Source organism: Telmatherina bonti (assembly GCF_933228915.1).
Source record: "Telmatherina bonti genome assembly, chromosome: 11".
Taxonomy (NCBI): domain Eukaryota; kingdom Metazoa; phylum Chordata; class Actinopteri; order Atheriniformes; family Telmatherinidae; genus Telmatherina; species Telmatherina bonti.
In genome coordinates, this window is record NC_136629.1 from 29903536 (window position 1) to 29926763 (window position 23228).

Consider the following 23228-nt stretch of genomic DNA (forward strand, 5'->3'; position numbering starts at 1 on the left):
AAACCTCATGTAAACAGTACATATGCTGTTCACGATCCTGTTTTCGTCATCTTCACATTCCTCTGGTCTAACATAATACCTGCACTGGGTCTGTGACAATAGATCTTCCGTTTTCAACGCATCTTCACATTAAACATACGACTTGCTATTGTAGTTGCAAGTCAGGAGAAGAAACTTCATCATCGTCGCACAGACATGAAATCAATTAGCATTCTACAGCCATTAGCAGAATAATCTTTTCCATGCAGACCTGGCTCTTTTCAAACAAACCTCTTTTACACTTCTTAATTAAATGAAGTGAAGTTTTGATTGTATTACTTTTGAAACTTGACTCTTGATCAGATTTATTACAAAGCTTGTGGCTTGAATTTACATAAATGTATACATATACATATATATATATATATATATATATATATATATATATATATATATATATATATATATATATATATATATATATATATATATATATATATATATATATATACTTTGGAACATGATAAACATTAATTGCTTTAATTCAATTCAGCTTTATTTGTGTAGCCACCTCAGGGCACTTTACACACACACACACACACATCAATTCGATCCAATTCATAATAAATAGCCTACCTAATGGAAACCAACAGATTGCATTGTATCTTGACTTCGATCCAGTTCCCCATCCTGAGCATGCATGAGGCGACAGTGTCAATGAAAAAAAACTTTCTTTTAACAGGAAGGAAAAACCTCCATCAGAACCCAGCTCAGGGAGGGCAGCTATCTGCCTCGACCGGTTGGGGTGGAGAGGGCAGGAAAGAGATAACAACATGCACTGCAACTTTTATCCAGAAAGGCTTCTGATGCCTCATCCTTTTTCTCTTTTCTTCACTATCTTGCATATGCACATCAAAGGGGCTTTCTTCTATTTTGCAACAAAATCTGACATCTGTTTCTCACCTCTCTTAACATTCAATGCAGAATCCCCACATTGGATGGACAAACAGATTTTACATTTCTTTCATGAGTGAGAGCTCGCAGTGTAAAAAGAAGTTTAATCCAGCAGTTCTATTGTAATGTAATGAGAAATCACAGTCACAGAGATAAACACTTTTACCTCCGGTGTCTCAGCTGATTAGCGTGTCTGTCTGCCACAGTGCTTCTATGGTGCATCGTAAAGCCAGCACGTACATCATTAGGTTTAAGCACCAAGCAACCAATCACTGTCAGGCATTGGAGAGAAGAGCGGAAATGTTCTGTTACTGACTTTGCCATATTCGTTGTGACACATATACAGTCTATATTTAGATAAATATTTATGATATTTAGGTGGTGTTTACCTCACATGTTTTAGCTCTTTGACCCCCCTTCCTGTCCAGCTACTGCTTGTTAAAGCCCACTAATGCCACAAAGCAGTCTGTATTGAGTCCATATCTGCATTAGCAGGTAAGTTCTAAATAAGGAGTTAAAATGCAACTCAGTAGTAATAGCTGCAGGAATGTTTTTGCATTTATTCTATGCATTTGTTGCATGTCCCCTATAATAAACCGTAGAAGTGCATTTACCTAGTAAAGCACTAATTATTATTAAATATTGTCTTTTTTTTAACATAACCTAATAGGAAAATGATATTTCCCAAATGAATATCCAGACATGTAATTTTTCCTCCCTGTAATAAGGCAAATTAAAAAAAGAAAAACAAGTCAGACTGACAGCACCACTTCTTTTCCTCTATGAAGAACCCAGATTTATGAGGCTTGATCTTTATCAGTGTGTTATTAAGTAAAAATGACACATTTGCCTCTCAAACAGAATCAGCATCCAGAATGAGTCTAACTAATTAGATTTTTTTTTTTGTTGTTGCTGTTATGCATTACCAAATCAGTTCCACTTCAGCAAACTACACCTGGAGAGGGTGAAGGACTGTACAGCAATATTATCCAGGGAAACCAACAGTTGCTGCGACTCTAATTTCCTGGACAGCAGAGCAGCCGCGCGGTCTCAGCTGTGATAATAAACGTCGTTGTGGGCCAGACTCTGCACATTGTTGCTGTTTCTTACAGCAGACTTATAGAAGATTTGTAGAAAATAGATTTACAGAAAATGGGGAAGATTATGAAAAATGAATTGAGTTTTGGCTTAGCTCTCCACTTCCTCTTCGATTGAGGGAGAAAGAACCTGGGTTTAAAGCTACTTTTTTTTCTTTACCAATTTAAACACTTTATTACCAACAAGCCCTGCACTAAATACACTGTCTATACTTTCAGTCATCAAATGGTTTCTAAATATCGTTTTATTCAGTTGACATTAATTAATTTCCGCTCTCCTGCCGACAGTCGCTGACATTCAGCTGGTGGCATCACAAGAGTCTTTGGTTTGTGCTCATCTACGTCTGGACAGGATTTTCTTTCAGTATATCAGCTTATTGTCATGAAGAAGAAGTGCAGCAGGCGGGTGGGGTGGGGGGGAGTGACAGAGATATCTTCGCATCGTCCCTGGACACCTAGTCAGGCTGACGCTGCATCTGTTACCAGGATTGTGTGGGCAGCTGCTACCTGGAGGAATGTCAGCTGCAGATTAGCGCTGCAGCTCAATTATCAAAGTCCTGCTGATACACAATCACAAACCACAGCGGACATCGGTCGAAGGCAGTTCATTCAAGGTAATATCTTGAGTCTCGCCATGATTCCATGAGATGCAAGCATATAAATGATACAACACTCCTCGTGCAGAGTTGTTTTTAATCTGTCTTTGAAGAATATGTTGGTTTTGGGTTATGTTCACTATTTTACTCTTTTTTTTATTTCATCATATTAAAGAAGCTATGGGAAGGCTGTGGAATATGTTTCAGTGATGATTATGAGCCCATGCCTTAACAGGATCACCCCTAAACAGGCAATACATGATGAAATATGTTCATGTTGGGAAGAAAAATTAGCCAATAGTCTGCAAAAGGGAGTTACCCACTAAACACCTGCTGTTTTAGGCGTTTACCTCAATATAACCATAGCTGTCTACATAATGATGCAATCGCGTCAAATTGATGCAGCTTGTAACACAGGTTTATGTTCTGATTTAGCTAAATCTTCCCATGTGAGTCTGAGATAAAGAAAGCTAATTTTCTGCATGACTATATGCGGCTTCCGCAGCTTTTACCATTCCAGCAGGTTTATTAGGAACAGATTGTGTTTACCTCATTTTGGACATTGCACCACCTTTCCTGAAGCATGTCTGTGTTGGTTTTTTTTGTGTTTGTTTTGTTTTATCTGCAGTGGTCTAAGCAATCTACAATGGACTTGGTCTGTTGAATCTGAATGGTATGTGCTTGATTTCATGCACAGTCTCCATGAACAGGACCACAAAGCTCTTAGGATGAGTGTGTACAATGATTTATGAGTGGATTATGTGAGGGAGACATGAGTGGACAGAGGCAGGTAGATTGGCGTGTGGTCAGTGAAAGATGAAAGGCAGCAACGTTCAAAACTGGACGGTCTGAGTGAAGTGGAGGCTACACTTTCACCCAGGGGTGGCTGTTAGAGGAGGATGTTTTCTGTGTTTTGTGTACTTTAGAAATCTGTTTTCCTGTTGGAGGGGGGGAACAGATTTCTTTTCCACTGAATGCCTCCACTGTTATCTCCTGACCCCTCAGGAGAAGCCTCACTATAGTCAGCTAACAGCAGTGAAATATCCATGCAGTTGCAGCAGCCAAATCCCCCTTAGGCAAAGGCAAAATATCACACATCCCTCCTCCCACTGCTGTCCAACGGCAGGCTCCACAAACATATTTTGTGTCATGTTGAAATTTCATAAATCTGCCCTGCCAAGCCGAAAGCTTTGCAGTCTCCACGCCTCGATGCGTTTGAAGACCTCAGTCAGCCTATCGCCGTATAACTACGTGTATGACATGTTTCTGTCTAAAGTCAAGCTTTTTAAGCATCCAATGTCGAGCTCACTTCCTCTGTACCCTGCTTGCCAATCCTTTGTTAGCTCGCTGTCACCCTCCATCCTCCACACGCTCTTCTTTGGGCCGGGCTGTATCCAACAAGGACTACTTTATACCTCTTTTTCTCTGAGTCTTTTTGTGATGCTGTCTGTGTGATGCTGGCATGAAAACACAGGGATGGCTGCGCTGCAATCATACACTGGGTTCTTGTATTAGATGTCCTGTTGCTCGTGTTTCACACTGGCGGCGTTTTCTTGACAGATAAGAGCAGGAGTTCAAACACAGTGGCAGGTTTCACAACATCTGTGTGAGGAGCTGAAACCACAGCGGACAATTCAGATTAAGATCAACTTGGAGGGAAATGAATTTGTGTTGGACGTCAGCGCTACATCAGTGGCAACCGGGCATCATTCAGAAATGTATTTATGGATTAACTTATTGGTTTATTTATTTATATATTGTAGGAAAGGATTAAAAAGAAAAAAAAGCTATCTGGCCTGACTCAGCAAAATAAAAAATATTTTCAACGTGTTCCTGTTGTGCAGAAACAGAAGGACACGGAACATTTCAGCAATGTTATCACACATTATTTTTAACTCTCCATTATCTCTTTATGCTTCTTCTTTCTCGTCCTTTTCCTTTGTTGTCTCTTTCCCTCCTGTCCAGTCTAGCAGTTTTAAACAGGAATAAAAAAGAAAAATTCAAAAAGTTATTTATGATATAAATAATAAAATAAGGATTAAAATTAAATAATCAAGGGGAACCTTATATCTAAAGGCTCCTCTTGGAAGATTAAATTTGTTCAGCACAACACAGCAGCCAGACAATCATTCTGCTGTCATGATGCTGGATAAGACAAGTTTTTTAAAAAAACAGTCCTGGTGATGTTACAGTCCTGATCTGCTGTGTAGTCAGTACTTTACAGATGGATCTTTTTCCAAAGCACTTCCTAAAAGTACTAACAGCAGAAGTCTGTTACTGATCTGGTTGAAAGTTCTGATCTGGGCTTAAGTTTTTTACACCAAGGCAGCTATTGCTTATAGATAAGCATCCCTTTAACAGCCGGACTTGCCTTTTATTCCCACGACTCAGGCAAAGTTAAGAGAAGTCAGTGCAACCGAGCTGAACAACGGTGAGTCCAGCCTGTTAGCCTGTGGTGGAGTCACAAAATACCCAGTGGTGACAAAATAATCTTATATGAAATCACCAGAAAATGAAGCATAAAGAAATAACATCAATGACTGAAAGCTAATCAGTTTGCAGATTGTCAACTGTTGCTCAATCATGTGCTGATTTTATTCCACACATCAATGTGCAAATGGCATAAGTGCAATCATGTGTTCAAACAATATCAACGCTACTAAGAAGTATCAGTTAGTAAAAGTTGCATCAGTGAAGTCCAGTGTCTGATGTAGTTGTCATGTCTATAGTGGGAAAGGAGCCTCTCTTGCTGAAAAATGAACATGGAAAAGCTTGCCTGATTGCAGCAGAATGACCCGGCACTCACAGGAATAACATGGAGGACTTGATCATTGTGTTGGCTTTGGAGCTGTATTGTCTGGGGTGGATGTCACATAGGGGGGAGAAAGCTGTTTTTACCTGTTCGTCTACAAGCACCAATTTCTGCAAAGCTTTTCCCTCCCAGGCAGAGCTCTTACCAAACTTCATAGAGATGCTCTGAGCTTGCAGAAAAATTTCAGCATCTCTGGGGGGAAAGCTGAGTTGCCTCAACAGTCTTTGGTAATATATGTGTCATTGTTTGGCTTTTTTTATTACCCGAGCTTGAACGTTGTAAGTCCCCAGGGTTCTGCCAATCCACTGATGCTGGTCAGGTCCGTGATTTCTCTCCTTATGGCTTTTTGTTTTGGTGTGCACGACTTTTTTTCTCCATGCTACTGCAGCAAGTTTTTTTTTCTTACTCAATCTTTTGTATTCTTTTGGATCTGGAATTATAGCAGGAGATTTATTCCGTGCTGTTACTGAAGTATCGCAAAGCTTCATCTGTGATCTCCAAACTATTTTTTTTTTCCTCTTTTGGTTAGAATTCAATTTCTTTCTTCTCTAAATTAGACATTAAGTCAGCACTTCATGTAAGGAATTAAATTAATGCGGTAGAAATTACACGGTTTCCGGCTTGCTATTTCAGGATTTGCATACACACACGCTCACACTCCAGTCACCTTCATTCGAAATAGCACCGTTCCCTCTAGCCAGTCACTTAAATTGTCCCTTTCCAGTCAGGATATGCCGTTTGAAAATATAGCTGCCAAAGAAAAGGTTTCTTTTGAGTTTTGAGGGGGCCATTTAGGTTTTGTGCCGGGCAAAAAATGCAATGAACTCTAGTTCGTACTGTAACACATGTACTTTTTATTTTTTAATATTCTATATTCCTCGCACAAAAGCAGGATTTTCTCTTTTGTTTTTTGTGAACGTTCTCTTTAATGTGTTCCCCTTGTTGTCTTGCAGATATCCGTTCCCAACAGTGTTTAGCACATGCAGCAAGAAGGACCTTGCTGCCAGTCTGGAGAAAGGTGTGGGAATGTGTTTGTACAACATGCCAGAGGTCAAGGTGCTGTACGGAGGACAGAAGTGCGGCAATGGCTATGTGGAGGAGGGAGAAGAATGTGACTGCGGAGAGCTCGAGGTAAAGTCCTTAACAGAAGCCTTGATCTTCACCTGTTTCAGCCGAGTGGATCTGTCGCCACTGCTGCCGTCACACTGGACAGCTCTTTGTGACTAAATGTGAAACTGCAGAAGGAAAAGCGGATTTTTTTCTCTGATTTCATGTCAAAGGTTTGATAAATAAAGATCTGAAAATGTTTTTTTCCACCATGATTCTTAGTTGAACAGTAAATATACTGTTCAAATACCTATTTCCTGTCACAAAGTAAGGAAAGACTGGGTAAAAAAATGACATTTTTCCAGAGACGTTGCAGAGACTGCTGCAGTCAATCATCCGGAAGCATTAAAAGTCCGACAAGCTCACCAAGACCTCCCCTAACAAACCACACAAACTTAAAGTCAGACATTTCATGACATTGTTTTTGTAATTTAAAGATTTGACTTTAAAAATTTGAAAAATCTTAAAAATTACCCCTCACTTCGACAGGCTGCCGGTATGATGTCACATCCTTGTTGAAGACATATCAATCAAGCCGCTGTCCATCTGTTTGACAAAGCAAACAATCTAAAGAATGATTGGCTCGAAGCTGAAATAAGCTTTTTATGGCAGAGGGATCCAAACAAACTGACTCCCTCTAATGTGTGCATCCATGCTCACTTAGTTTCTTGCCCACACACACACACACACACACACACACACACACACTGTAAGACGTCCTAAGATGTGATGTAAGAGTCACAGCTATCGCTCAGCTGCAGCCAAGACAGCTGCGTGTCATAGAGCCAAAAACCACAGGATGAATGCATCACACAGAACCCTTAATCTGGAGAGGAATAGGTGCTGAAAGTAGTGTCAGACACTTCACAGCTTGTATAAATAGCCTGTATAGCCAAACAACATCCAAACCCCATAACTGCACAACTTATAGTCATAGAAAGCTCAGAATAAGAGCAAGAAATCGGTTACTGATAAAACTGCACACATTTATATTCCCACATTAGATTATGTTCTTTTCAGTCTGTATTACATCTTTCTACATTTTAGCTTTGACATTTGCAGGGAAATGAAGGTATAAATGAGTCATCTTGAGAGACTGAAAACAGCGTTTTTCCTCTTGCTGGCTATGAGGTCAGAAACAGCGTGGATTATAGCAGCAGCCTAATTTATATTTACTTCTTGTAGCTGCAACCTTTCAGAAGATATGAAGTTTTGATTAAATATGTATCTGACATATTTAAACAACTGTTGTAGACTAATTGATTTCATACCATGTTTTTCAAAAGATGTTTTCTCTGGGGTCCTTATTGCACTGTTAAGCTAAAATATTTATATAGGCATGAAAATTTTAAATGAGATTTTCATAAAAACGTGATGTGATCAGTTCTGTGGAGAGGCGCCTTAGCCTCTCTGCTGGTCTTGTCAGAGTACAAAATAACCAGGCAGTCTCTCGCCGTTGTAAAGTGATGTTCATTTCTCCCACATTTTTTAAGTTTGGCTAAACTGTCTCTTTAAACATCGACAGTGTTTGTTATTATTTAGGTAGGAAGAATTATAACGTAGGACAAAATTATTTGGATGGAGCTATCATGTTTGACCACCAACAAGCTAACTATGGTTTACATTTGGCCAACTCTGCCAGCGTGCCCACACATTCATTTCACCACACAGCTTGTTTTGATCTGTTGGACCAGTTGTACTTGGAGATGAAAGCACCCTTTGCTCTCTTCTTGAAATAATGGATTTGCATCAAAACCAAGATGAGAACACCCAGAATCACAAAACATAGCTGAAAATCAACACAGAAATTTCTGCTTTCAGCCCTCATTAGTGCAACACAGAAATATATTAGAGCCCCATGCTGTAAACAGTAGAACTGTTTTTTTCTTAATATGATATATTATAGTACTTTCACATAGTTTTACCTCTTTTTCTTCCTCTCTTCTCCGCTCTAATGGCTGGTTTCAACCAAGCGGCAACCTCCGGCAATTAAAAGTGAAGCCTATGCGGAAGTGCATAAAACTGCAGTTTCCCCTTCATCCACTAGGGGCTGCAAAACAGAACGAATCCCCATAGATTCCCATGTTAAAAAAGGCCAACTTCACGGCAGAAATAAACATGTTTACAGCCTGATTCAAAAATCCATTTTCGGTTTATAGGTCAGGTTTACCTTCATGACAACTGTGGGGGGAGTGAATTTTTTTCTAACCCCCCCGTTTTAAAGTAATGTAATCTCGAAGTTCGGCATATTTAGGGGCGTGTCCTTTTGATTGACAGGTACCAATCTCCAGCTTCAAGTAAGAAGAACGTAGAACAACCGCGGTTTTTAGCCAGGTAACAATGTGACTCAGCTTTAGCCCGCTTACCTCCGTTAGCTGGTTAGCTCCTGTTTTCTCGGGGTTAGCTCGGTTAGCTTTTAGCTACAGAAATCTCGGAGTTCGCTCGATGTCAATCATCCACCATGACACTCACGGCTGCCCTCTCAGCTCCACCTCTTTGCCCATATTTGTATTTTCTGGGCGAGACGACGCGCATGACGCTGCCAACATGGCGACGGTAGGAACCGCCCACCAAGCTTCAATTCAGCTCTTCAGAAAGCTATGGGAAACGTCACATAGGCTCCGTCCATCTCTTTATATACAGTCTATGGTTTCAACAGCAAATTTCCATCTTTGGCTTCTCAACCCTCTTTTTTGCGGGTCATTGCATTGACACACTCCTTTTATCAAGTCAAAACGTCTTGACAAACGCTGAATCTAAACCATATGAACTTCAGTGAAGTGCCTCTGCACAGAGGTCTCCAGGTCAGGGCAGGAATCTCTGAACAGGAAGTCCATCCCTGACCTGGAGGTCCTCATCTGACCAGCACCAGTTAGCAGTTAGGGATCTTCAGTGTGATGATCAGGTCCACATGCAATAAGCTGCTCTGTTTTCTTTCCTGCATACCAGGAATGCATGAATCCCTGCTGCAACGCTACAACCTGCACCCTCAAGGGAGATGCCGTGTGCGCCCACGGACAGTGCTGCGAAGACTGCCAGGTAAAATGTTTGTTTCGCACAGTGCCCTACCAGTGCTTACAGGGCCTTTACAGTGCTGTGCAAAAGTCTTGAGCTCCCCCTCTTTTTTTTAATATTGTTGCCTGAAAAACAGGAAGTAGTTGCAGCTGTTTATTAAGAAGTGTAAATATAGATTCAGTAAATAAAGCAAACAGTTTGCATTGAGCTTCAAAGTTTATGTTTGACATGAGTACCTTTTTCCTTTTACACAATCTAATGGTTTTCCAAGTTTCCTAATGGACATTTCAAAGGTCTTGTTTGGATTCTGAGTGCCTGTTGTTCCATTTCTCTGTCATGATGATGCCACACTGCCTCAGTGGCATGGTGGTCCAGGCTCTGATGAGGATTCATCACTTTATAACACCTACTGCCACTGTTTTTCTTTCCATTTCTAGTGTCATCTGGCATACCTCAGCCTTTTTTCCTTGTATCCACTCCTTTAAACTGGCTTCAAGGGAGCCATGGAGACCATTTCTGTGCACAAGAGATGTATCATCTAAAGATCCAGATACATCTCTCTGGTCAATTGTTTTGCTTGAGCTTTTCTGATGTTTTTCTGAAGCACATAAGTTTTACATCAAATCACTCTAATATTTTCCTTGAAATTTCCTCAGTAAAGGACATGCTAGCATACCAATGCTATATGCCATACCAAACCTTTGCTTAAAACTTCTTTGGAACTCTTCTTATTGGTGGGAAAAAAGTATTATTTGGTTATCAAACACTGTCACTGTCACCATATTTAATAGATACAGAAAAAGAAACATGAACAGTTTTAGCAACCAGTTGCTACTGAAGTGCCTAAAGACAGAATTTAATGTTGGTTCATTGTTTAGTTGTTATGCATCATAGCACTGGGGCATTCCTTGAGATTGGCACTTGCTTGGATTACATTTTGGCCAAATGTTATTGCCATAACACACAATAAATGTAAAACAATTCCTACAAAAATGTTCAGATACAATAGCTGGACTTAAAAAAAAAAAAAAAGCAACCAAGTAAACAACTAGAAACAAAAACTTGATAGCCTGAAGAACTACGTTAAAAATCACTTCAAATGATTGCAAGAAAGTCCAGCTCTTTGAGAGCGCAATGTTAGAGGAATGAGGGACTTTTGCACAGTTCTGTGACCTCACGTATCTCTTAGAGCAGAAAAAGTGTTCAATTATATTTTTTATACTTTCTGAAACTCAGTGAGTTCTCATTTGAAGGTTGTTAAGAAGCTCATAACAGTGTGTATAGTTTAATATTTCGAGTGAGTTCACTTCAACTTTGTATATTCACCTCAGTAAGCAGGTTTCAACGGATGGCAAATTCAGATTGGATTTGCTACCATTTGATTATTAGTGTTTTGGGTTTTTTTTAACTTCAAAATCTTTTAATATTCCTGATGTGTGGCGTCGCTTTGCAAAAGAACTTTGATGTCGAGGATGATTAAATCCTTTGATATGTCTTGCTTTGCAGCTGTTGACACAAGCATGTTTAACCTCCGTTTCCTATTTCACAGCATTGTACATAAGCTGCAGTTTTTATTCTTACTTCGGTATATAATAATTATGTCTTTTTTCCCACAAAGACAACAAAGTAAATGCTGCATTTTAGGTTTATGTTTGAGGAGAATTGTTGATTTTTCGTTCCTATTTTTAATGAGCTTTGATGGAGTTGGGATGTAAATTATTAATTATCTCAATATTCGCTTTTCATCTTTAATTTACAGAGAGAAATGTTATATTTTATGGCTATTTTTTACTTATATTTGGAGTATTAGTATTGTAATTTTGTTTTGTTTACATAATTATTTCCAATTATGTTCCCATTATTTTAATTTCTAATTGCTTTTTTCACACATTTAAGTGACAGTAATTAATCACTGGGGGCTGTAGCTCAGGTGGATGAGCAGTCGTTAAAGTTGGGAGGTCGATTCCAGGTTTCCCCTCACTATGTGTCAAAGTGTCCTTGGGCAAGACACTGAACCCTTAGTTGCCCCCTGATGTGCCTATCAGAGTATATATGTATGTCACTTTGGATAAAAGCGTCTGCTAAATGAATGTAGAATCAAGTACTTTTTTTTTTTTCACAAGATAAGTGTATACACATGGCATCAGCACAACTAACCAACTGTTCATGGTGAAGCCATGCTGTGCATCAAAAGGAGCATTACTCCCCTCAAAAAGATATGAGCTCGCCCAAAAACATGTTTTCTGGATTTCTGTAGGTTTCTGAAGTATTGACAATATTCTGTTTGTTTCTTATTTTTCATATTTCCATGCATTATAGGTCAAATCAACAATTTTTTTCTTTTTGATCATTTTACTTATTCTTTATTTGCTCATTTGATACGTAATATGTAAACCAGGATTACTTGGAACATAATGCTGGTCCAGTGGTCCGCATGGAAACATCTTTACTATCCTCACTAACCTAAACGTTGGATTAATAAATGTACCACAATCCAAAGTTAATTAATATATCATGTAAACCTTTAAATTGTTTTTTTTTAAAGAGTGTGTGCCCCAGTGATTACAGCACATTCTGTTATTATTCATTTAAAAAAAAGATAATTTGTCATTGGTGACATACTGAATCAAGTTATTTTCTCCAAAATTCTTATAAATATCAACTCATCTGACTACAGAACACACGGCCTTTGTCTTTCTGTCCCTCTTAGGTAAGTTTGTGTCCAGATAATTCAACTTTGTTTCTGTACAGAGTTGATACATAGCTTTAGCTGTGCTTTAGCTAATACTATGTAGCTGTGTTTAGCTACATAGTATTAGGGTTTAATGTTAAATTTCTGGATGACTAATGAGTACAAATGATTTCCCAAGAATCTTCTGAGGCCACGTGATTGCACTAAATCATGGTTGGATGACTGTTTTTATGTACCTGAGGACACAAAAGTCATACCAGTTCAGCAGTGGTTTCTGCCCTTAACCTTTAAGCTGTGAACATTTCTCAGACTTCCTAAATATTTCAACATTATTCATTGTCGTTATCAATGAATAATGTACTTTGCAAGCAATCATTCAACTATATAAACCTTTTTACACTCATTGATGATTCTCTGATAGTTTATCTCAAAGTGCTGAACCACGGCCCATCTTTACTGAGAAAGAAGGAGCCTTTTTCAGACTCATTTTATACCAAATCCTGACACCCTCACCTCTCATTGATTAATCTCCTGAGCAAAAAATCTTACAGAATGGGGTTATTTGTATTCTGTAAACATTTCTGACTTTCTGTCATGATCCCTCTATTTTTTTGGAATGCATTAATGCCTTTTTGTGTTTTCAAAATACTATAAATTATTTTAGTTACTCTTTGCAGACACAGCATTCACCTCTCAAATTCAAACAAAGCTGAGTCTAAGCAACAAAAGTGTTAAAACAAGTTGGAGCAAGCAAAAGATCACAGCTAGTAGCAAATTAAAGCTGTAAATAAGAGAAATAAAACTTTATTACTGACTGTTTCTCATTAGTAACATTGTGAAGGCCAAATAAACACTTCTTTGCTTTCACGCACACACATCCTCAGAGGAGGCGGCTGCAGCTGGTACATTTGTCAGCTGACTGGAACTTTTTTATAATCTTCAGTAATTGGAAAAGTCTACGATCTAAAATCCATTTCAAATACGCCAACTTAAGAAAAAACTGGGAAAATACAGGCAGATGTAGGGTGTACAGAAATAACATCACACACACACACACACACACACACACACACACACACACACACACACACACACACTGTCACAAGATATGGAGATATTAATTTAGTGTATATCCAATAGTTGTAGTAGAAAACACATATTCTTGTCAGTCGGCCATTGAGAATGCAATGTATGATTGGAAATGCTATAATGCCTCACAACGAGAATTCCTGCATCTTCCATAAACGACTGTTCCAATACAACTAACACCAGTAATAAAATTTGTCTGACTCCGCACTGACATATTCTCATACCCACATCAGATGCCAAACATCACCCTAGCAGTGCTGCCCTATCAGTCCGGTCATGTTTGAACAGAGACCTGATGGGACCTTGACAAGATAGATGAAGTCAGCAGTGTTGGAGGTTTTCATTCTGCAAACTGTCTTACTGAACCGTGCGTGTTTACAGCTTAAACCAGCTGGCACCCTGTGCCGCGAGTCCAGTAACTCATGTGACCTGCCAGAGTTCTGTACTGGTGCCAGCCCTCACTGCCCAGCCAACGTTTATCTGCATGATGGACATGCCTGCCATAATGTTGAGGGCTACTGCTACAACGGCATCTGCCAGACTCATGAGCAACAGTGCATCACCTTGTGGGGACCAGGTAAATCAGTCGCTTTTGTGTAAATATTTTTATCACCTTATAAAAAAAAAAAGATCCATGAAATAAATAAAAGATTCTTTGCTCATTTTTTGTAGTAGTATTTTCCTTGTTTGCCTTTGTGTGCAGGAGCCAAGCCTGCCCCTGGGATCTGCTTTGAGAGAGTCAACTCTGCAGGTGATCCTTATGGGAACTGTGGGAAAGATTCCAAAGGCTCCTTTGCCAAATGTGATGCAAGGTAAGTCTGCTGCTGCACAGATATCGCAGAGGCAGACAGAAAATACTGTGCAAAACAAAGTTAATTAGCTGTAAGTCCCATTATTTACCATCAGTGTTATGTGTGGTCTTCAAACAAAAGTTTACAAGGATGAAAAACATTATCTAAGACACATACACTGCAAAAACTGAAATCAAAGTAAGACTAAAAATCTTAAATTGAGTACACATATGCTTTTTGTTTTAAAGGTGAGTTAATTCTTAGTTTTTGTGCCAGAGAATTCATCTTGTTTTAAGAGTATTTTTACTTGTTTTGGAAAGTCTTGGCAAGCCAAATTTTCTTGTTCTGTTGGCAGATAATTTATCTTATTTTAAGCAACATTTACCTAGTTTTTGTACATTTTTTTCTTGTTTTTAAAGGCTAAGTTTTTGCAGTGTGGCAGCTAATCACAGAAAAAAATCTGTTCATGAATAGCTTCAGATTGTCCTGTCGCCTACTTGTATGAAAGAACTTTTCCCTTTTTCTTTTTTGGGTGAATTCTCTAATCAAGCTTTTTGTTAACTGATGCAATTGCTTTAATGACAGTAGGCTCAGCAGCACTCTCTCATCTGTCTCTAAGGTTATTATCTTCATCTTTAAATGACAGGCCAGAGCTGTGTGGGGGTTTTTTTTAAATGTCTGTGTGCACATATGTGTGTTTGTGTGTGTTTCATGCAGGGATGCAAAGTGTGGTAAAATCCAGTGCCAGGGTGGTGCCAACAGACCAGTGATTGGAACAAACGCTGTGTCTATTGAAACAAACATCCCTCTCCAAGAAGGGGGGCGCATCTTGTGTCGAGGGACACACGTTTACCTGGGCGATGACATGCCAGACCCCGGACTCGTTCTGGCTGGGACAAAGTGTGGCGACAGCATGGTGAGGAATCAGTGTACTATTCAAGCCTCAGTGTTGCAGTATTCTATACCTGTTTGTCGCAATACATCAGAAACATATCAAGTGACAATCACATACTCAAATAAATCCAGTGGTTCATTTTTAATATTAAGATGGCAAATAATAAAGCGCACATCTGGGAAACTGGAACATATTGTGTTACATTTAGTTGCATCAAAGGTTTCCATTACCATCTAGTCAAGGGATTTACACTTGGCGCTAAATAGCTTTTCTGCATCTTTGAGCCTTGATACAAAATGGCCATAAGCCAGGCCCAGCTGTCTCCTGGCTACAGTCTCCTAGGTCACGAGTTTGCTCCAGTCATTATCTGGAAATTCTCAATATCCTGAAAGAGGGTGTTTGTCACGGCCCTTTGTTCTCCTCCAAAAGGTTTTGTATTTTCCATGCCAATCAGGGCAGAACATGGCCTGCAATGCAGTGGCAATTTGAGAAAGATGAGAAGCTAAAACTGCACGCGTAATGCAGGCATTATTAGTGACATAAAAGCAGCTGGCAGCTTCTTTCTCCCTAGTCTGATTTTTTTTGTTTGTTTGTTCTAATGGGAAACATAAAAAATCAGGATATCTGAGTATTACTATCTAAATTAAATACCTACAAAGTACATCTCATTCTGCTACACATTGAAAACATAACTAGAATGGGGTTCTTTCACCTCATAAACATATTGAGAATGTGACAGTTCCTGTCTCAGGCCAATGCAGATCCACGTTTTTATCATATGTAGAATAGATTATTGTAATGCTCTTCTTTCTGGTCTTCCTAAAAAGACTATAAACCCACTGCAGCTTTTACAAAACTCAGCCGCTCGCCTACTGACGAAGACCAGTAAGAAGCTCACATAACACCAGTGTTAAAATCTCTACGTTAGCTTCCTGTGCGCTTCTGAGTTGATTTTAAAATACTCTTATTAGTTTTTAAAGCTCTTAAAGATCTTAGCCTGAGGTATTTATCAGATTTGCTTTTACCTTATGAGCCACTCAGGGCTCTCAGTTCGTCGGGAGCGGGTTTATTTTACTTTAGTTTATTTAAGATATTCATTAGCTGTAGCAACCTACAGCTATTCTTCCTGGGGTCTGGCATAATTATAACATCAAAACAAAAAAACTGGTTAAAAGTTACACAGCAGCTGGTCTCTTGTTGGTCCCTGGTCCCGCTATGGTGAGGACCGGGACGTATGGAGAAGCATCTTTTAGTGTCTATGGTCCTCGCCTGTGGAACAGCCTTCTGGGAGTGAGAGGCAACTAAAACTTACCTTTTTAGTAAAGCTTTTGATTAATTATTTTTAAGTCATAACTGTTTCTATTCTTTTTTCATTTTTTTATCCTTAAATTTTAATTTCATTTTAAAGTTTATGATTAGTTTTTATTGCTTTTAACTCTATCCTTATTTTTTATGTTTTCTAAGTTTTCTTTTCTTATTTATTCTCTTAACTTTTTGTTTAGCCTGAGCATTTCTGTTATTTTTCCAGTGTTTTACCTTCCAGACACAGTTATGGGTTGGGGACAGCGCCTCTTGAGACACAAATGAATGTGTTTGCTATGTTGTGTATTTGCTGATTGAATAAATTCTTCATTTAGGGGAAATGATAAGTATTTCTTTCTCTTCTATGCTTTTTTACTTTTTATGTTAAGCACTTTGCATTGCATTTTCATTGTCTGAAAGGTGCTTTATAAATATAGATAGATAGATAGACAGACAGACAGAGACTCTGGCATAGGGGTAAAAAAATAAAACTTTAAACCGAAACCAGAATGACTGCAAACTCATCACTTAGGAACCATACACTGGACATCATGTGACCATCAAACACGGGGGCAAACTGAGACTGGGGTGAAATGAATGGCAAGAACAACTAGAAACTGTTTCCTGTCCTAAAGAAACAGAGTCATGCAAAATTCCTAATCAGTGAAAATCAATAGGGGAGTTTTATAATGGATTGTTTTTACTGACTACTCTCCTGCAGGGACCGTGCTTTCTATCAGTCAGCCAAGTACATAAAGGTTTGCATGCACTTTCTATTAACTGCAAATAATTTGCATATTAATACTATATCAGATATTTATTTTTGAAATGCAAATTGCAATGTGATTCCACAACTTTTTAATCTATTCAACAAACAACATTGCCATGAATGAAAGCACTTGAATTCTGCTGAAAGAAAAGCCAGAATGTTAAAGAGGAAACAGCTCAGCAAATTAACTTCAAGGGTGTTTGTTCCATTATTTTTTTATAGGAGTTGGATGTATAATATGGTCTGCGACAAACACATTTAACAAAAAAACACAAAAAACATTAGTATCCATTTTATTCATGCAAAATTGCTTAACTTTTTAGTCAAATTGTGCCTTTCTGAACACAACCATAAATGCAGTAAAATGTCTCTGTTACTTGTGTAAAAAGTAATCTGCAGTCTTGCGAAAGGTCTTGTCTTTGCAAAAAGAGAAAACTTTCTCCTTTTCTAGTCCCAGTTTTTGTGTCTATCTTCACTGGAAATTTCAGTTCCGTGCATCTAAAAATATTTAACGATGCTCCTCTCTTTATAGGTGTGCCTGAACAGGCAGTGCCAGAATGTCAGTGTCTTTGGCGTGCATGAGTGCTCCGGAAAGTGCAATGGACGTGGGGTGAGTGCAAAGTACCTTTTAACTCAGTATTTAGTGTTTAATCATGCACTGCAGCTTGTTAAAAACTGTTACAAGCCAGTGATGGCTCTGTGTTTATCCATTCATTCACATTTTGACCAGCTAAACACTCAGGTTGCTGCTCGTCTACCCTGTAATTACAAACAACAGCAGAGCAACGCTGTATTTACAGTGCAGCCTGTGAGTTATGGCAGACACTCCCTTTCTGTACAATCAATCTTCATTGTTCAACAGAGGTTAATCAAGCACATTTAATAGCATTGTTTAGAGTCTGCTTAAAATGTTGTCCATCATCTCTTAGCAGCTTGGAGTAAGCATCTGGAGAATGCAATGATAAAGCTCTTGCAGTATTTCTTTCTGCTCTGAAATGATCATATTTCTCTCAAAGCATCTCTTATCAATTATTCAGCCAACGGTGCTTTTATGTTTTATTTACCTTGTTGTTTAGTTTTGTGAATTGGGCATTCAGCACAGGCTGGATTGACCCGCTGTGAATAGTGATCTTCACTGTCAATTAAGTGCAACCGTATATGCGGTGAGAAATCAAAGCTATGATTTCCGCAATTTGTCTTTTTGTTATTTGTTTCATTTCTCGACAACTTGAGTCCATCCGTTGGAAATACTTGTGAAATGCTCTGCGAGAGACAAAAAGAAAAAGAAAAAGTAGCTGCCTGTTTACCTCACAGAAACAAGAAAATGATTATAGTGAAAATGACTTTGCTTGAATATTTTAGAGAAGAATTTCCAGGGAAGTGTCAGAATTTATGTTCGTGCAGAGCGAGGTAGGGGTTGTATAGCCACACTGTGTGGGTGTGGGAGACAATATTGGTACAGGTCCAGCACAGCCATATCAAGACTGATGATGATTACAAAAAAAGAATAATAAAAATATTCAGATTATCAAGGGCAGCCATATAGATGAGATGACTCCCTTGACAGAGCAAAACTGTGTGGCAAAATTATGGCACGCAGATTGCTGTTCTGTATGCTGAGATGCTAGACAGGACAAGGGGAAAAAAAAAAGAGACAATATTGTGTGTGAAAGATAAGAGCATGGTAAGATGTGTGTTCTTCAGCTTATATCTTGTGTAATTGAGTGTGTGAAGGTTTGTGGTTTTTCCTTTCTCTTTTTATATATTTAAGAATGTTTTTTTTTATTATTATTTTTATGCAAAGCACTTTGTGTTGCTTTTGTTTGAGGAGCGCTTATAAATTTTTATTTGATTCGATTTCGCATCTTCCCTTTGCAGAAACATCTGGCACAACAAATTGTCTTCCATTTTCTGAAACACCCTGAAATGTATGAGACCTGACTGAAAAAGCAGTGAAACTCAGAATTCATTGGTGGAGTTCAAAGAGTTCTGCTTGCCTGAATTTCATATCTCTTTATCATAAAAGCCTTTTAATGGCGTTTCCATTTCTGTGGGTGAAAAGAACTTTTGATTTTCACTGTTTTTTTTTTTTCTACATGAGCTGTAGATCAAGTCCACATCTTTAATAAGTTATTAAATGGAAACACGGAGTGTGATATTTTCAGATGCATTATATACACGCAGAGATCATTATGTGTGCAGCGACAATGACATTCAGTGATTAATTAGCCTTAATAGGCTGCATCTTTTTAACACTGCAAATACATGAAATATCTGTAGTCAGAATAAATAAGGTATTGCTTTTACGCATACGTTTCTGGTAGATTCCATCCTTTATATGTCTGTTGTTAAGAGGTCCTATATGTCAGGACATGTTTAAGATAAATTATGATATATTACACTGTGTTATTATATAATTAACAAAAGCTGAACCAGAATGCAGAAGCAGTGTGTGAAAAACTTCAGCCCTCATGCTTCGGTTGTCTGTAAGAGTTAAAGCAGCAGTCAAACGTTAGTAACTAAATGCACCTTATAAATCATCAGTAAAGTTTGCTGGTTTGGAGCATTCAGGTGTGTATCAACGATTTTAATCAGCAAGGACCTTAAAGGTGGAGTATGTAAGATTTTCAATATTTTCAAAATAAATTAACTAATAAAATAACTACAATCATAATTAGATAGTTTTTTTGAACATGTAGGTTCCAGTCTATTCATATTTGATGCGTTATTGAATTACAAGTTTAATTAATGACAGCTCAATGATCACAGCTCAATGAATGTTCTGCAGCATATATATATATATATATATATATATATATATATATATATATATATATATATATATATATATATATATATATATATATATATATATGCTGCAGAACATTCATCCTTTGGATTTAAGTAGTTTTTCTGTTATATCTTGTTGATTGTGACACTTTTATGACCTTTATCCTTTTTGAGTCAATAATTTTGTTTTATCTTTTATTATTAAAACTACACTCTAACGTCACACACTTGAAATGTGCTTACATTACATTGTCTACTTTGATCAAAGTATTACATTTTATGTTAGATTATGCACCACTGTTCTTTTCTTTCTGGATGCACTTTGTTATACAATATATGAATTGTTGCAGTTGTCTGAGACTTGCCAAGAGACAACAGATGTGAAATAGTTTTTTTTTTTTTTAATTGTGCTCATTAATGTGCAAATATGGCCCTTGCAAATAAGTTAAGATAAATAAATAAAGATATCAGATCAGAATATTCCCTGTGAATATGAAACCAAAGTGGAGATGTCACAAATGCACACAGGGCACATCAACATGATGCCATTTGTCAAGCATGTTGGGGAGAGTTTTGTTTTGCAGACATGGGATGTGGACACCTTCTGCCAGATATGAGTCCATTTCTTCAACAGCTCTTGCTCAGTCAACAAGACAATGATCTTTAGCACAACAGTAAATCTACTACTGAACTGTCTTTTAAAAAAGACAAGAAAAGAATTAAATCTATCAAGAATCACGGTGTTGCAGTCTCCCACTTCTTCAGTCTGGAGCCTAGAGAGCTGAGCTTTAAATATGCCCACAAACTTAAATCAATTCATTCAATTTAATTTAAAAAAGTGGGGCAAAATTCCCCCACAGTAACGTCAACAACTTATCACAGATCACATAGAAAATGATCTCACTTTTGTCTTATCCCCATGTCTCTTAGTTTTAAACCTGTAAAATTAAAAGACAAAGAAAAATCCAACAGAGAAAATTATTACTTTTTGCTACTGCTGCTAAAAGAGCCTCCAAATATTTATATTGTATTTTAGTATTTTAGGTATTTCAGCTTTCAAAGGCATTACTGTGTCCAAACGGTGTCAATGGCCTGAAGGCAGAGAAGACACTGTGTGTATGTGCAGCATGTAAATCCCCCACAGCTGCTCAGCTCCGTCTTCCTCCGACCAACAGCTGGATTTTGTTTCCTCACTGGGGAAATCCTCCTTGATCGTACTTGACGGACCCTTCCACACACGTTTTATCTATTAAAGTCCTTTGTTATGCACACATGTGCACTTATTTTCCATCCATTCATCCATTTTCCTGATCTTATCCCTGCATTAGCAGAGAAAACCTGACTTCCTTCTCCCCAGCCGCTATTTCTAGAGATACAGTCCCCCCAGCATTTCTTGGGTCTTCTCCAGGGTTTCCTCCCTCACATCGCACCCAACCCCCATGCCCCCATGGTGGGTCCTTAGGAGGGGGTACCCAGGTTATCTTTTCAGACTGAACCACCAGGTTCCATGCCACCGCTGTGCACCACCTCCAGTCCTGACTACAGAGGGGAGGCCTGGCGGTCCATGTGTGGGATGGGAACAATATTAATAATATGATGAAGTTCATTATCAGTACTCTGACTTTTAGATATAAAACTAACTGAGAGCTGTTTGTGTTTAGCACACAAGTCACTCCTATCAGGGAAAGAGAAGTCTGTACGCTGTGTAACTTTCTCTGCACGTTTCAGGTGTGCAACAACAAGAAGAACTGCCACTGTGAAGCACACTGGGCCCCTCCGTTCTGTGAGAAAGCAGGCTTCGGAGGGAGCGTTGACAGCGGGCCGATGAGACTGGCAGGTAGAATGAAACGTTACATTTTTATCTTCACTCTATAATACACAAACACAAAACCCCACCTGCTGCACCACAATCTGGATTGTTGTGCAGTGTGGACTGCAGTCCTTCAACAACACGGCCCGCCTTCCACCCCCATGCACACAAACACACATCACACACAGTGAGTGATACGTCACATAAAACTTTAAACTTTACTTTGAAGTGAAGACGATATTAATTTTTTTTGTATTTTGCTGACCGTCTAGCTGTAACAGTCTTATGTCTTGTCATTGTTTTGTGCTGTAGATGTGCGTGTGTGTGTATTAATGTGCGTGTTGTCGTATATGGCATCAGCCGACAGTGTGCTCATTACTGTGGCAGTCCTGGTCACCCTGATCAGCCTTTTGGTGGCCATTGCTGTCATCTTTCTGAAGAGGAAGCCTCGGCTGCGCCTGTTCTTCAACAATAAGAAGAGCACGTTGGAGAAACTCAGGTAAAGAAAAAAAAGCACAGCTTAAGCTACAACTAACCTAAGAAGAAATAAAAGCTTGGAAATGTAAGTAATATGATTTAAAATAAGGATGTATTGTGATGTAATCCTTTATGAATCCCCACATCTTGCTTTCTTTCCACTCAGGCTTTCTCTTGCCCTGTTTCTAATGATAAATGGATAATGATTTGGGACATGATCATTGTAATTAGCACCAAATAGAATAATTCCTTCCAGGAAATTTACAAATTTTGCTTTAATTAAACTGGGTAATTATGTTTAATTACGCAAGTTCATTAAAAAAAAAAAAAGAGTTATGTAGTGATAGTGGAGCAGCTGCTGGCTGAATCAGAGAAGAAGGCATCGGACAACCTCTCATCTGCCTACAGAATGATTATATCATATGCTATAATAGCACAACAGCAGCAAACAAGGCTACTCATTGATTAGTATTCAGGTGTGAATCCTCCTCAGCAGTCAGAGTAACTGAAATCAGATGTGATTTAGATAAACCAGGCACACATTGCAGAATAGTCTCTAATGATTATATAATGAGTTAAAGAGCTTTTTTTTTTTTTTTTTGCATTAAACTGGGCTTATTGATCTCTTTTCAAAAAGCAGATTTCTGAAGATAAATGGATAAATGGACTCTGGAATCTCAAAATGAATGCTTTAAGATAATACAGGCTCAGCCATTTCACACTGATGTAGAAAACTGAGTAAATAAGAACTTAAAGAAATATGACTAAAATCAGTGTTTAGAGCTTAACAATAAACTGTGTTTGCATCTTTGCCGTTCAGCACATAGCTTTACCATTTCGCTTCACCCTCACAGCCCTTATTAGCTGTTTTCCCACAAAACTGCACCCCTAACATTGTTCCAGAGCAGTGGCTTGTTAAAAATTATCCTCCGACTTCTTGTGGATGTTTTCCAGGCATCTCCTTAGAAAATATCCCCAGAAGATGTCAGAACAGAAGTTAATATTCATGGTGTTAAATGCAACACAGTGCATGTTAGCTACTGCATCTTACAC

The 23228-nt window shown here is 38.4% G+C and overlaps 1 protein-coding gene across 1 annotated transcript in view; it reads left to right on the forward strand.

Annotated features, from left to right (window-relative positions):
• The window catches only part of LOC306762372 (disintegrin and metalloproteinase domain-containing protein 12-like), a gene marked incomplete at its 5' end in the record, with an annotated part of 120519 nt that overhangs the window by 85986 nt on the left and 11305 nt on the right, over window positions 1–23228 (forward strand). Inside the window, 8 exons of the mRNA XM_079248815.1 lie at window positions 6392–6569; window positions 9495–9584; window positions 13723–13918; window positions 14045–14153; window positions 14850–15048; window positions 17631–17708; window positions 21617–21725; window positions 22011–22197. Of these exons, the coding sequence (XP_079104941.1) occupies window positions 6392–6569; window positions 9495–9584; window positions 13723–13918; window positions 14045–14153; window positions 14850–15048; window positions 17631–17708; window positions 21617–21725; window positions 22011–22197 (1146 nt within the window). The remainder of the gene's footprint in view (window positions 1–6391; window positions 6570–9494; window positions 9585–13722; window positions 13919–14044; window positions 14154–14849; window positions 15049–17630; window positions 17709–21616; window positions 21726–22010; window positions 22198–23228) is intronic.